At 44.2% G+C, this 12,707-nt stretch overlaps 2 protein-coding genes across 4 annotated transcripts in view; one reads left to right on the top strand and one right to left on the bottom strand.

Moving 5' to 3' along the window:
* The window catches only part of INPP5F (inositol polyphosphate-5-phosphatase F), a 63,100-nt gene extending 54,958 nt beyond the window's left edge, over positions 1 to 8,142 (top strand). Inside the window, exons 15-19 of one of the 2 annotated variants that reach the window (XM_077779481.1) lie at positions 1,516 to 1,587; positions 2,612 to 2,685; positions 3,110 to 3,238; positions 3,833 to 3,920; positions 5,928 to 8,142. In XM_077779481.1, the coding sequence (XP_077635607.1) occupies positions 1,516 to 1,587; positions 2,612 to 2,685; positions 3,110 to 3,238; positions 3,833 to 3,920; positions 5,928 to 7,080 (1,516 nt within the window). In that variant the 3' untranslated portion in view covers positions 7,081 to 8,142. The remainder of the gene's footprint in view (positions 1 to 1,515; positions 1,588 to 2,611; positions 2,686 to 3,109; positions 3,239 to 3,832; positions 3,921 to 5,927) is intronic. The other variant, XM_077779483.1, reaches the window with a different exon arrangement.
* A 1,950-nt stretch (positions 8,143 to 10,092) lies between these two features.
* MCMBP (minichromosome maintenance complex binding protein) overlaps positions 10,093 to 12,707 on the bottom strand; it is a 29,671-nt gene continuing 27,056 nt past the window's right edge. For both annotated transcript variants that reach the window (XM_077779448.1, XM_077779449.1), the window contains exons 15-16: positions 11,370 to 11,458; positions 10,093 to 11,006 (exon numbers count right to left, since the gene is read on the bottom strand). In XM_077779448.1, coding sequence (XP_077635574.1) covers positions 10,880 to 11,006; positions 11,370 to 11,458 — 216 coding nt within the window. In that variant the 3' untranslated portion in view covers positions 10,093 to 10,879. The remainder of the gene's footprint in view (positions 11,007 to 11,369; positions 11,459 to 12,707) is intronic.

Genomic DNA, 12,707 nt, shown 5'->3' with positions numbered 1-12,707 from the left:
ATGCGCTTCAGGGGCAGGGTGGGCGGGGAGGGAAATCAAGTACTTACTGCAGCTAAGACTCCAGTACAATTGCGGGTGGGGGGAGGGCTGACCTTTTTCTTGACCGCCTGTTACGTGCCCAGTGCTTTTCGTTAAAGACATAATGTTTTTGACTGAGGATCCAGTTGGACTGATGTAAATATACTAATGCCGCGATGGAAAGCTCGAGGAAGTAACACTGGCGTGTAGTAGAATTTCTCACTGAGAGAAGCGTCGTGACATAATTTCTCTGGCTTGGCTCNTTCGCGGTGAAGCCGCCGGCAGCCCGAGCGCGCGCCCGTGGGCTCGCCGGGACTTCATTAGTTAGTGCGCGTGAATTTTGGATCGATCGTCGGGTCCTGGTGTCGTATTTTTCGATGTTTTATTTTCGGTGAAAATGGAGGCGAATTTGTTACTTCGGGTTAAGACCGTGTGAGTTACGCTGCGGCAAAGGGCCGCGGATGTAAATTACTGCAGTTTTCAGATTTTGGTCAGTTTGTCTCTGCAGTACGCATTAGACAGTGACCTCATTCTGACGCAGTTTAAGGACGTGACTGCCATCTACAAATGATTGTCCTGCCCTACTGTTTTCCATTTGTTTTGCAGTAGTAGCCTTCTGGCAAATCTTGGCAAATAGGTATGAAATTCTAAGGGAGAATACCCACTCGTACAGTGAAATGTTGGGACCAATATGAGAATATTGAGACCAATATAAGAACGTAGATTAACTTCCACCTTTTGATTGGAAATTAATATTAATATTAGGTGAATACTGAAACCTGTATTTGAGTTCAGATTTGGCCCCGTTATCTGCTGATTATTTGTACATTTTTATACTTGGGCCATTTTTTAGTCATAATCTTACAGAAATGTATACTTGTTTTGACAGTGGAGGTAAAATATGGCAACATGGACTTAGAATAAGGAAATGTTTACTTGTTCCTAAAAAGCCAAATAAATTAATCTGGAGTAAGAAGTACACAAAGTGGCTCGGGCTTCGTCCCATTTTTGCACCTAAATGTTATGTTTATGTAAATTTTTTTCAAAAGATGCATTCTGCACACGTGTAGAAATACCCTTAATGTGTACTGTCCTTTTGGTGGTTAGGTCTTGTGAGATAATAGAGACATTTTCTTCTTTTCTGAGACTCTGCTTTTCCTTTTTTCCTCAAACCCCTTTCCTCGCAAATTATCTTATTTCCCTGAATCCTCCCACGTCCTTGGCCCCCTCTCTGAGAAGGGACCTCTCCTCAGCTCTCTTCCCTGACACCTCCCCCACCCACGTTCTCAAAGTGGGTTCCTTTTTCCCTCCCCTCCAAACCCTGGGTAGATTGTATACATTTAACTTCAAAAGTAGGACTCCTTGATTATTTGATTTTCTGATGCCGCCCCCCGCCCCCCGAAACCAATATTTATCACAAGTGGCTCTGATGTAGAAATAATTTTGGTGAAAATGCAGATGAAAATGAAAATAATGACCTGTGTCATGTCTGTTTAGCCTCATTGATGCTACTCACAGAGATGTGGATGTGCTGTTACTGCTTTCTAACTCTGCCTACTACGTGGCCTAGTAAGTTGGTTTAAAGCTTGTAATTGTTATTTTAAGTAAATTTCCTTATTAGAATTCATGACAAAAAAATTAAGAGTCTGGTTTTGTTACATAGTTGAAGGAACTTAGCTGAACTTCTTTACCTTATATAACTGTTGGATCATTCTTAATCAGTTAGAAAATGTGACTTTAGAGTTGTAATCAATATTTATATAATGTTCTAGCATTTGCTATTATTTCTTATATATTTTCCATGTTTTGATGTACTCCACATTATACATTGTTTTTTATTACTGTATAATAAACAGTTCCCTATCTTTTAGCACTGAAATACTGCCGTTGGGGTTTTGTGTTGGTTTTTTTTTTGCTATTAGCAATGATAACAGTTGTCTTTGTGCAGATAATTGTATGTGTGTATGCACACACCTGCTTCTCTCTGGTTACAAGGGTATGAACTTGTGAACTCTAATAGCTCTGCGGTTTATTGCCAGATCTCCAGTAAGACTACCAGTTAACCATGCCACTAGCAAAATTACAAGCACTTCCTCATTAGCCTTACCAGAAGCAGGTTTCTTTTTTTTCTGCTAAGTAAATACTCTCTTTTTGGCCTTGTGTGATGGTCTTTTTTTTTAGTCACTGGCCCAGGTGCCTGTTGACCTTGATAGATGGATTTTTTATTCTTAATTTTGGGTATCAGATGTATCTGCTATTATTCACAAATACATATCTGTTTGTATGTATGTGTGTGTGTGCCTTCCTTTTAGGTTAAGTTTTAGGTTTGTTGGTTTTGAATATTTTTATGAAACAAATTATATTCCGTAATTCATTTTAGTGTAAGAGCTTTAAGCTGATTGTTCTTCAGCTTTTGAAGTGTATATGTGTTAATGTTACTTCATCTAGTTTTTAAAGTGTTTAACTTTTTATCCCAGAATATATTGTGTTCTGGAAGATTTTTTACTGCATAGAAGTTGGTACTATTATTACCTCAGCTGACAAACCAAATATGCTTTTGATTTTAATCCTGTTTTTACTCCCTTTTATCCAGTTATGATGATGAAGTTGATAAAGTAAACCAGTATCAACGACTGAGTCTAGAAGACCTGGAAAAAATAGAAATAGGTAAATTTTAACATGCTAATCAAGTCCTAGAAAGCAAATACGGTTTTGTCCAAGAGTGGGCCACTCTGAACAAGCACTGGGACATCTTACTGGAACCAGGAAGGGATACTGATACTGCGAGTCTATTTTTAGGACTCTCTTCTGTTCCTTAGTGATTAGTGATGGAGAGAGTCTAATAACTGCCTTTTATTACTTGTGAAGATAAACCCAGGGATCAAGAAAGTTTAAATATTTGAGACTGAAGAAGTGTTTTTATTTAGTCTCATCAAGTCATCCCAGCAAGCTTGTATTTCGTGTGTTCTCGTTTAGAAGAAATAAGAAAAGTGTGCTGAATACTAATTGAGGAGTCAAGTTTTGGTATTTTAGAGATACAGAAAAAAGTGAATGTTGCGTGAGATTTAAACCTTTTCGTTTGGGTGTTTAGGTCCCGAACCCACTCTTTTTGGTAAGCCGAAGTTCTCCTGCATGCGACTGCACTACAGATACAAGGAAGCAAGTGGCTATTTCCACACTCTGAGAGCTGTAATGCGCAGCCCAGAAGAGGACGGCAAAGGTAATGAAGGGCTGACCGTGTTCAGTGATAGCTTTTGATCTGCTCTTACAAGTCCAGGTGGGACCGGGGAAAGTACACACCATCTCAAACAGTGATCCAGGAAAACTGCCCTTGCTTGCCACCTTCAGGTAGCAGCCTTGTCCCCAGCCAAGCTGGGGAGTTATTTGGGCCAATGCAGCTGGGGCGGGGGGATCTGTGATGGGACATCTGTGTGTTTGGCCACATAGGTGCCGGGCCTTTGCCCCAACACATGCCTTTCGTGGCCACCGGTCAGGGACCACTCCTGTCTCGTTCGAAGCTGTTGCCGTGGCGTCTAACACCAGACAAATTAGGAAAAACTTTTCATTCCAATTGATTTGGGTCTTTTGCCCTTTATGAACTCTTCTGTTAACGTTTTAGAACAACAACAAAAAGTTTTAGAACATTTTGAATTAGTGGGGGGAATAATGAACAAGAAGCAGTTTTCTGTAAATCGCAGCAAGTACATTTGTATTGAAACGTAAGACGGCACATTGTGCAGGGTTCTGAGTTACAAGTGCTGTTTTTTTAGTCTGTTTTGGGGGAAACTGGCCAGCAATTGTGTTTGGGTTTCAGATACCCTTCAGTGCATTGCGGAGATGCTGCAGATAACCAAGCAAGCCATGGGATTAGATGTACCTATAATTGAGAAAAAACTTGAGAGGTGAGCCCAGTACTTTACATTTTCTCATGAATAAAGACATTGTTATCCAAAATCTTACTCCTTTAAAAGTATTTGCAAAATGGGAAGAACTCTAACTATGGTGATGTATTGGTATTTACGCTGCGAAGTGTCTGGTTTCTGTGAATCAGAAAGTAATGCTTTCAGTTTAAATCTGAATGCTCTTGAGAGTATGTCTAAGCGGTACATTACTTGTGGCCATAATTTAAACAACTTTATAGAGAAAATGACAGCCAGTATGTTTTAAACACCAGTGGATTCTGAATTTGGGGAACGAATCCCTGTGAAGAGATTATTTTATTAAAATTTGGATTTTCCATCTAATTTAACATTTCATGGTTCACATTCCACTAAAGAGAGCCATTTGGTCACCCAGAGAATCATTGTTCAGTCTTCTATTAGTAGAATTGTTTCCGTAGCTCTTTACCATCCTATTTTTTCTGAACATGCTTATGACCAGCAAGAGTCAAAAGTACGTATTGAGACGTGTGGCAAACAGCAATAATTTTTTCTGACATTTATAGCTGTCGTGAGGGATGCCAGGTGAGAAAACATCATGTTAAATAGCCAATGAAAACACTATGTGAAGAGTGTGTTAAACACTATGTTTAAAATATCTTTTAAAATAAATATAGGTAAATCACAGGAAACAAGGACGATCCCTTCCTCCCTCCCATCTGAATTAAGCAAAATTGGAAGGCGTGCAGACAGCATTAGTGAAGCTGTTACACATTCCCATGTACGGGCCTGTTGTCTCTTGCTGGTCATTTAGGTCATGGATGTGGACCTCCCCCAGCTGGTAGCTACTTGCCACAAGGACTGTAGTAGTTTCTCCCTCCCCCTGCCGTCAGCCAGGTGGTCTTCCTCCTGACCCATTGTCAGGTCAGTGGTAGCCTCTGTCACAACACCTGTGTCATTCACTGCATCTCACCATGTAGGCATTTATCATCCCCCCTCATCACCAGAAGAGGGGGGAGTAGTGTAGGTATGTAGAGACTGTGTTCATATAACTGTTATTACAGTATTCTAATTGTCTTCTTGCTGTTGATCTTACTGTGCCTAGTTCATAAATTAAGCTTTATTCCAGGTACATATGTATAGGGAAGAACGTAGTATCTTCATGAAGGAAACACGTAATAATTATGATCGACTCTAAAGATAGAAGCTTTGACCCCCAAAGAACCCAACATGATGAACCTAACTATTGTGAAGAGCCTCACTGAGCTAGACTAAGATCTGACAGGCATAGTGTTTCCAGAGGCTCCTTGCATGGCCTGCTTGAGGACGGTAAGGGCAGGAAACTGCTTGCTGGACCCAGGGTTAAAGTCCTGCAGCCAGGCCACTGTTCCCACTCCGTGCTCGGGGACAACTTGTCAGCGCTGTTTTTTTTTTTTATGTTTTTTATTTATTTTTGAGAGTCAGAGACAGCGCAAGCAGTGGAGGGTCAAAGAGAGAGGGAGACACAGAATCTGAAGAGAGGCTCCAGGCTTTGAGCTAGCTGTCAGCACAGAGCCCGACACGGGGCTCGAACCCACGAACCGTGAGATCATGACCTGAGCCAAAGTCGGACCCTTAACTGACTGAGCCACCCAGGTGCCCCATTGTCAGCGCTGTTTAGATGCTTGTGCTGCCCAGTCGCCAACAACCATGCTGGTTGCTTCAGCGACTTAGTACCAAAAAGAAGATCTCTCATTAATCATCTCTTAATAGTGATTATACTATATATAGTATCTTAAGATGTACAGAATATTACCAAAAACCTCACATTTAATAGTGGCTGGAGAATGAGGTTACCAAATAGCTCACATTTCTGTGGGACAGGACTGTTATAGCAGCAGTTCCAAGGCATATCTGAGCTTATCAATCAGCAGCGCACGGTTTTTAAGAAATTGGGCCCAAATAAAGTGACAATTTTTATATACATTCGTAATTGAAACCGGCCTATTGGATTTCACAGGGAATTAACTTTTCTTCTCTTCTCATTTGTAGGAAGAGCAGTAAACCTCATGAAGACATCCTTGGCATCAGATCTCAAAACCAAGGCTCTTTGGCCCAGGGAAAAAATTTTTTAATGAGCAAATTTTCATCTCTAAATCAAAAAGTGAAACAGACCAAATCTAATGTGAATATTGGCAACCTGCGAAAGCTAGGAAACTTCACCAAACCTGAAATGAAAGTTAACTTTCTAAAACCAAACTTAAAAGTAAATCTCTGGAAGTCAGATAGCAGTCTCGAAACCATGGAAAACACCGGTGTGCTGGATAATAAAGTCCAGGCAGAGTCAGACGGGGAAATATCTTCAGACAATGACTCCTACCACTCTGATGAATTCCTTGCAAATTCCAAGTCTGATGAAGACAAACAGCTAGCGAACTCTCTAGAGAACGTAGGCCCAATAGACTATGTTCTTCCGAGCTGTGGTATTATAGCTTCGGCACCTCGATTAGGCAGTCGGTCCCAGTCTCTGAGCAGCACGGATATTAGCATTCACGTCCCTCCAGAGGGTGCCGCTCACGGAAGCGGTTTTGGAAAAGGCCAGGAGTCTCCTGTCAAGAAAAGCCCTTCTGCCGACAACATACACGTACTGACTGGCTTCGCCAAGCCTGTGGATATTTACTGCCACAGATTTGTACAAGATGCACAAACCAAAATGACCCGGCTGTCAGAAACAGGGTCTGTTACTCAGCAGGCTAGGGAGGAAGGAAACCCAGTGACCAATCGAGTTTCTAATGAAGAGACACACCCTGAATCCACAGAACTGATACCTTCTCGACCGTCTCAGTTAGATGTGGCTTCTTCGGCGGCCGGCCCCCAGTATCTGTCGGTCGAACCGGTGCTCCCTGTTGCATCTCAGAAGAGCCCAGGCTCGGGCTCCGGCTCACGGGAACCAGAGCCTGGCCTTCCCGTAACTCCTTCCCCGTCAGAGGGCGCTGGCGGCAGGGCGGTCTCCCCCTTTGCGAAGATCCGGAGTTCCATGGTCCAGGTTGCTAGCATCACCCAAGCTGGGCTAACCCAGGGGATAAACTTCGCCGTGGCCAAGGTCCAGAAGAGCCCCGCAGAGCCTGAGGTGGCTCAGGAAATCCAGCAAAATGAACTTAAAAACATGTTTACACAATGCCAGACACGAATAATTCAGATTTAGTTTTTAGCCACAAAAGAATCCTTTGGCGTTTACTTAATCCCAAAAGAGGTTTCACATACTAGGCAATTCTGACCTTCGTGGTCTTTGAAGCTAGGGATCAAAATCCTAGTTCTGTTTTATCGGGAAAGGTTTTAAAGGGAGTGTGAACTTGAGCACATTTCCAGATTTGAGAGCCAGAATAGAAGTATGTCATCCTAGAAAGGTAGAGACGTGAGTAGCTTATACACTACAGAGCAAGTCTGTCTCGGGAAGGTTTGGGGAATAATTAGAGACCGAATAACCAGAACGACCCTTCTTGGGAGCGAGGAGGGTGGGTGGTGCGTGTGAAGTAAACACGGGAAGTATAAACGCGGACACGTTTTGTTCTGTCAATTCCTTTGTGTAAATACATTTAGTTTTTAGTGACTTTAAAGTTACTAGTACAAAGAAGCATTTGAATATAAAAAGTTTAGTTTTGATGGCCTAACCCATTCCCTATAAAGACTAAATTGAGGATTATTGGCACTACAGTCAAAGGTATGCCCATCTGATCTCGAGTTTCCCTGGAGCCTACTAAAAATATTTTGCTTCTTTCTACATCCCAAAGTCCAGGATTATTAAGACTTGTCATGAAATCGGAGACACCAGATGTGAATCCCAGGACCTATTAAATTTTTGCTGTTTCCAGGAACGGAAGACTGTACATTAGATACTTGTAGTTCTTGAAATAAGTGTTCAAGTTGTAAATGGTCGCAGGGAGGCCTTCCTTACTGAAAAGCAGGAAAGGTTCATCTGAAGCACAGCGGTGCTAAAACTGATTTGAGGACTTCTACTCCTGAGCATGTGGAACCAGGGCCCAGGACGGCCCGTACAACAGGAGCGTTGCACACCTTGGTACAAACAAGTTTTGGTTTGTCTGGTATCTTTAGAGCCTTACTCTGTTGAAGTGATTCTCAGCTAAACATTATGTCTGTTGTCACTTTGAGAAGTATTTCCACGTTTATTTATTAGTGGCATCTTTTTTTGAAGTGTCAAATCTTGTGACTATTTAAAATAAAATACCATTGTAATTTAAAGTGACAACATGTATGAGAATTCCTTGAATAACATTTTAAGGGTTGGGGGCGCCTGGGTGGCTCAGTTAAGCAGCCGCCTTTGACTCCAGTTATGATCTCAGCGTTCAGGAGTTTGAGCCCTGCATCGGGCTCTCCAGTCTCTGCACGGAGCCTGCTTGGGATTCTGTCTCCCTCTCAAAAAAAAAAAAAAAAAAAAAAAAAAACCTCCCCTCCCCCTAAAAAAAAAAAAGGAAAATACTGAAAAGGCTGTGGCTCTTTTATTTTTCTAATTTGGGAGAAGGCAGGGGGGCGGGGAGCAGGCTCCACGATCAGGGCCTGACACCGGGCTCCATCCCACAATCCTGGGTCAGGAGGTGGAGGCTCAGCTGACTAAGCCACCCAGGTGGCTCCTTCATGACTTTAAAAACGATGAAGCACATCACAAACTGTAAACACCCAAACTGCAGCTGAACGCCTCATTCTGGTCTTAATCAGCTTTTTTCCTGGGGTCTTAAAATACTAAAGTGTCCCACAGCGGGAGAGAAAAATGTCAGCAAACTCCGGTGATAAAACCTATCTATCTTTTAAGCTCCACAGAAACTCGTCCCAAAAACTAAAAATAAGGCGACATTTAATTCCAGTGGGGGTAACAGGTCTGTTCCATTTCCTGGCGGTTCACACAGGAATACCAAGCCCATGAGCTGCATCAACTTCACTGCCCCGCGTGTGGACAAAGGACAGAAGGGAGTTCTGAAGCCCAGGGTCCCAGTCTCTCCCTCCAGTGGGACTCCAGGGGGGGCGCGGGGAGTTTACAGTAGCGGGTTTCCACCAGGAAAAGTGGGATCTTCCCCCACAGGTCACAGCGGAAGAGTCTCAGAATTCATGAAAAACAACCCCAAGTCCTAGTAATTTGGGAAGTTTTATTTATTTGAACGAGGGTTTTCCTCTCAGGAGAACGTTTCTGCAAGATCAAGCAAATCATGTACTTTCTCTTTGGTAAATTACAGTTCACGTTGGCACAATAATCACATGGTAACTAATCTACGCTCTTGAATTTTATTCTCACAAATCCAGTTGAGTCTTCGTTTCTAAGTTAAGGAAGTCTAGTCTACCAGTTATAAAAATGAAAACCAGTTAGAATTCTAAATATAAACAAATTATTTACATTAGTTTATAAAAATAGATTTGAGTTTAGGAAAAGTTAACCAGTAATTTCCACTTCAGTTCGTTAAGTATAATGAATTCCTTGGTTTTCAAGGCAGACCCTGTTTCCCTGTTGAGCTGCGTCAGTTTGGAGTCGGGGGCAGACTTAACGGAATCATTTAACTGATCTCGTGTTTCCCACTACGTAAGTCACTGGCTCAGAAACCCATCTTTATACGTTACCACTGAGAGCTTAACCTAACGGTCTAAACTTGCCAAACGTCTTTGATACCACAGTTTTGCTACTTTACAGAACTGCTTTCTAAAACTACGGGTAATGGGTATTCTTGTTACTTTGGAAACTTTCATGCTAAAACTGGTCTGGGACAAACTTACCTACAGCTTTCTCAGGTACTCCTGGACTAGCAGATCCTGTCAGCTGAGCTAACCCTTCTGGACCTAAGGGAGACACTTACATAAAAGTTCAAAATCCAATGCAATCATCAAAGCAACTAAATGACCATTAGGAAAACAATTTAAGACTTTATTTTCTACAGAAGGCTTTTTTTTTTAAAGCTACCTGTTTGCTCTCCTCATGNCACTTACATAAAAGTTCAAAATCCAATGCAATCATCAAAGCAACTAAATGACCATTAGGAAAACAATTTAAGACTTTATTTTCTACAGAAGACTTTTTTTTTAAAGCTACCTGTTTGCTCTCCTCATATTTGGGCAAGACCTCTTATCGCAGGGCGGCATTCCCCCTAAACAGCCCCCCTAAAACAGTGGTTCCCAAATGCACTGGGGTGAAATGAGAAAAATAAGGACAATGTAGTGTTGTTGTTTTTTCCAAAAAGCTGTGTTTATTCCATTTCAAGGACTCTCTCCTTCTGAGACTGTCCTTTTAGGAAGAAAAAAATAATACAGTAGTTTCTTTCAGATTACTTGGCAAAACACACTGGCAACCCTGTGAGTCCCCCAGATTTTGGGGACTACTGGTCCATGAAATCCCAAAGTCTGGGAACCACTGCCGTGTAGAAAGACTAATGTTGTAGGTTATTGACAACTGTTCAATGGGGAAAGAAAAATCTGTGGCCAAATGTCTGGGAAAGGATACTCAGAACCTCACAGGTCGTGTGACGTAACGGCAAGCACACCCCAGTCCCCAAACCTGGACCACTAGCCCCGTTCAGACCCACCGTAAATCGGAAAGACGCAAAAGCCTGAAGCAAACAGCTCCTCTCTGACTTTGGAATTCCAACAATTCTCTTCAAACGAGGCTGACATTAGCATTTCAACAGAGTCTGGCCTATGACTTAGCTGGAACTAAGGAAATGGTATAATCAGCAACATTATCAATATTAAACTTTTAATATCAAATACATTTTTGTACATCGTTACTAATTTATATAATTATAAAACAATCAAAAGCTCCATAAAATCAGTGAGGTAAAAGCCCTCACTGAATATTATATAAACTTCGGATGTTACCAGGCTTGATTTCAGGAAAAGGCATTGGTTTTTGATACAAATTATCTACAAAACAATGTGGTATAAATGGCATTTGAATTTTACAATAACGTGGCTACGATTTGCCCACGACTCTCGTAAGTGTCAGATCTTTACAGTTCGTTTCCATTCACACATTTCTGCTGTTGAAGCCTGGCTCTTCTTAAAGACTCCAGCTGCTTCGCTCTGAGCCATCGTTCCCTGGACAGCGTCGTCTGACCCGCACTGAGAGACAGAAACCTGGAGTGCAACACAAAAGATTTAAGTCTAGACCTAGGGCGGTATCTAGTTCGTTCGTTCTTTCTCTCGAAGAACCTAGGACTACTGGGTTAGAGGCCAAGACCATCTGGTAGCTACACAGAAGTCAAGAGCCAAGTTAGAGTCCCACAAACGGGTCTCTGAAGTTTCGAGACAAAAAGTGAGCTTGTCCCACCGAAGTGGTCACCTGCCGAACAATCCCCCCTCACGAAGCACTTTCGCAATGTGTCCTCAGGGGAAAACACTCTCCATTTGTGGAAATCTGCCTCTGCTGCTCCCCCAAATTGGGAGGTTCACACATCGCTTACTAAATACCGCAGCGATTTATGGACACACGTTACTCACCGAGCGACAATGAGCAACTGGTGGAGGTCGTCTGCGGTGATGCTCTGAGGGTCGTTCTTGCGCATTTCCACAAAGTCGTCTTCAACGGCCTGCAGCGAGAGAGCAAGCGGGCTGTAAGGGGGAGAAGCCGGCCGCGGGCCGCCGGGCCTGCTTCGGAGACCGCGGGGACCAGAAGGTGGCGGGCTGAGGAGCACGGAGCCGGGAACGGCGACGCCAAGCGTCCTGGGCCTGCGGGGGAAGAGTGACTGTCACAACAGCGGCAGCAGGAGGCCTCTGAGGACCCTCTCCCTCCTCCTCTAAAGGGCACAAGAACGTGAGGAAAAAAATCCCCAAATCTGCTTCTTCAAAAGTTGAAAATAAACCAGAACACAGGGAGCCTTTTGTTCAAGAAGCACGCGCCCCGGGGCCTTGAGGCGTCTTCGCTTCCGCCCCGCCCCCCACGGCGCTGCAACTGGACCTCCTGGCCGCCACCGGGGAGGGTCCCTTCACACCCTGCCCCGGAGAGCGGGGTTTATGTGACCGGCTCCNCCGGGGAAGGAAAAGCCAGGAAAGGAGAGGTTTTCCTCCCGGAGCCCCCCGCGCACGGCCTGTCCCTCCCTCCCCAGGAGCGCAGCCGCCCGCGTGCGTGTGCAGGGCTGTGCACACGGCCAGAGGCGCCGAGCGGGCTCCAAGCGACCCCTGGGTAACCTCCTCCGCGGGACAAGGGGGGAGGTCACGGCTGTGACCTGCAGGCCGAGGGTGGGGGGCTTGTCCACGCAGGGACACGGAGCCCTGGGCTTACCGCGAGGCGCCCCCGGCCCCCAGGCATCTGCGGGAGGTAAGTTTCTATCCAATCACTGACCGGCCACTAAGCCCGCGCGCGGAGACTTCACAGAACTCATTCTGAGGCCGCCCAACCACCACCAGCCCTGGGGACGGGAGAGCCCCCCCCCCAGCAGGGCCACCCATTGCCTGAAACATCTGGTTTTCAGAACAAAAACGAGACGGGGAAAGACACAAGAGCGTGTGGCCCCCTTTGCTGGAAACAAGGAACCACGGGCCTCGGAGGCGGCCCAAATCCCGGACTCCTGGGGGCAGAGGCTTTAAACCCTCTCTCGTAAACACATTCCAGCAACTACAGCAAACCACACAGAAGGAATGAAAAGTATGAGAATGTCTCGCCAAACAAGGAACCTCCATAGAGACAGAAATTATGTAAAAAAAACAGCTGAAATCCCCAATTCACGGGACGCGCAGCGGCAGAGCGAGTCTCTGCAAACGCGCAGAAGGTCGAAGGAAAGTGAACGTCCAGTCTGGGGACGAGAAGGTAAAAGGAGGAAAAATGAGCAAATCCTGTGG

Source organism: Crocuta crocuta, unplaced genomic scaffold (genome assembly GCF_008692635.1).
Source record: "Crocuta crocuta isolate KB4526 unplaced genomic scaffold, BGI_CrCroc_1.0 scaffold138, whole genome shotgun sequence".
Classification (NCBI taxonomy): domain Eukaryota; kingdom Metazoa; phylum Chordata; class Mammalia; order Carnivora; family Hyaenidae; genus Crocuta; species Crocuta crocuta.
Note: the sequence above shows the minus strand (reverse complement) of the source record. Positions and strands in the feature narration are given on the sequence as shown.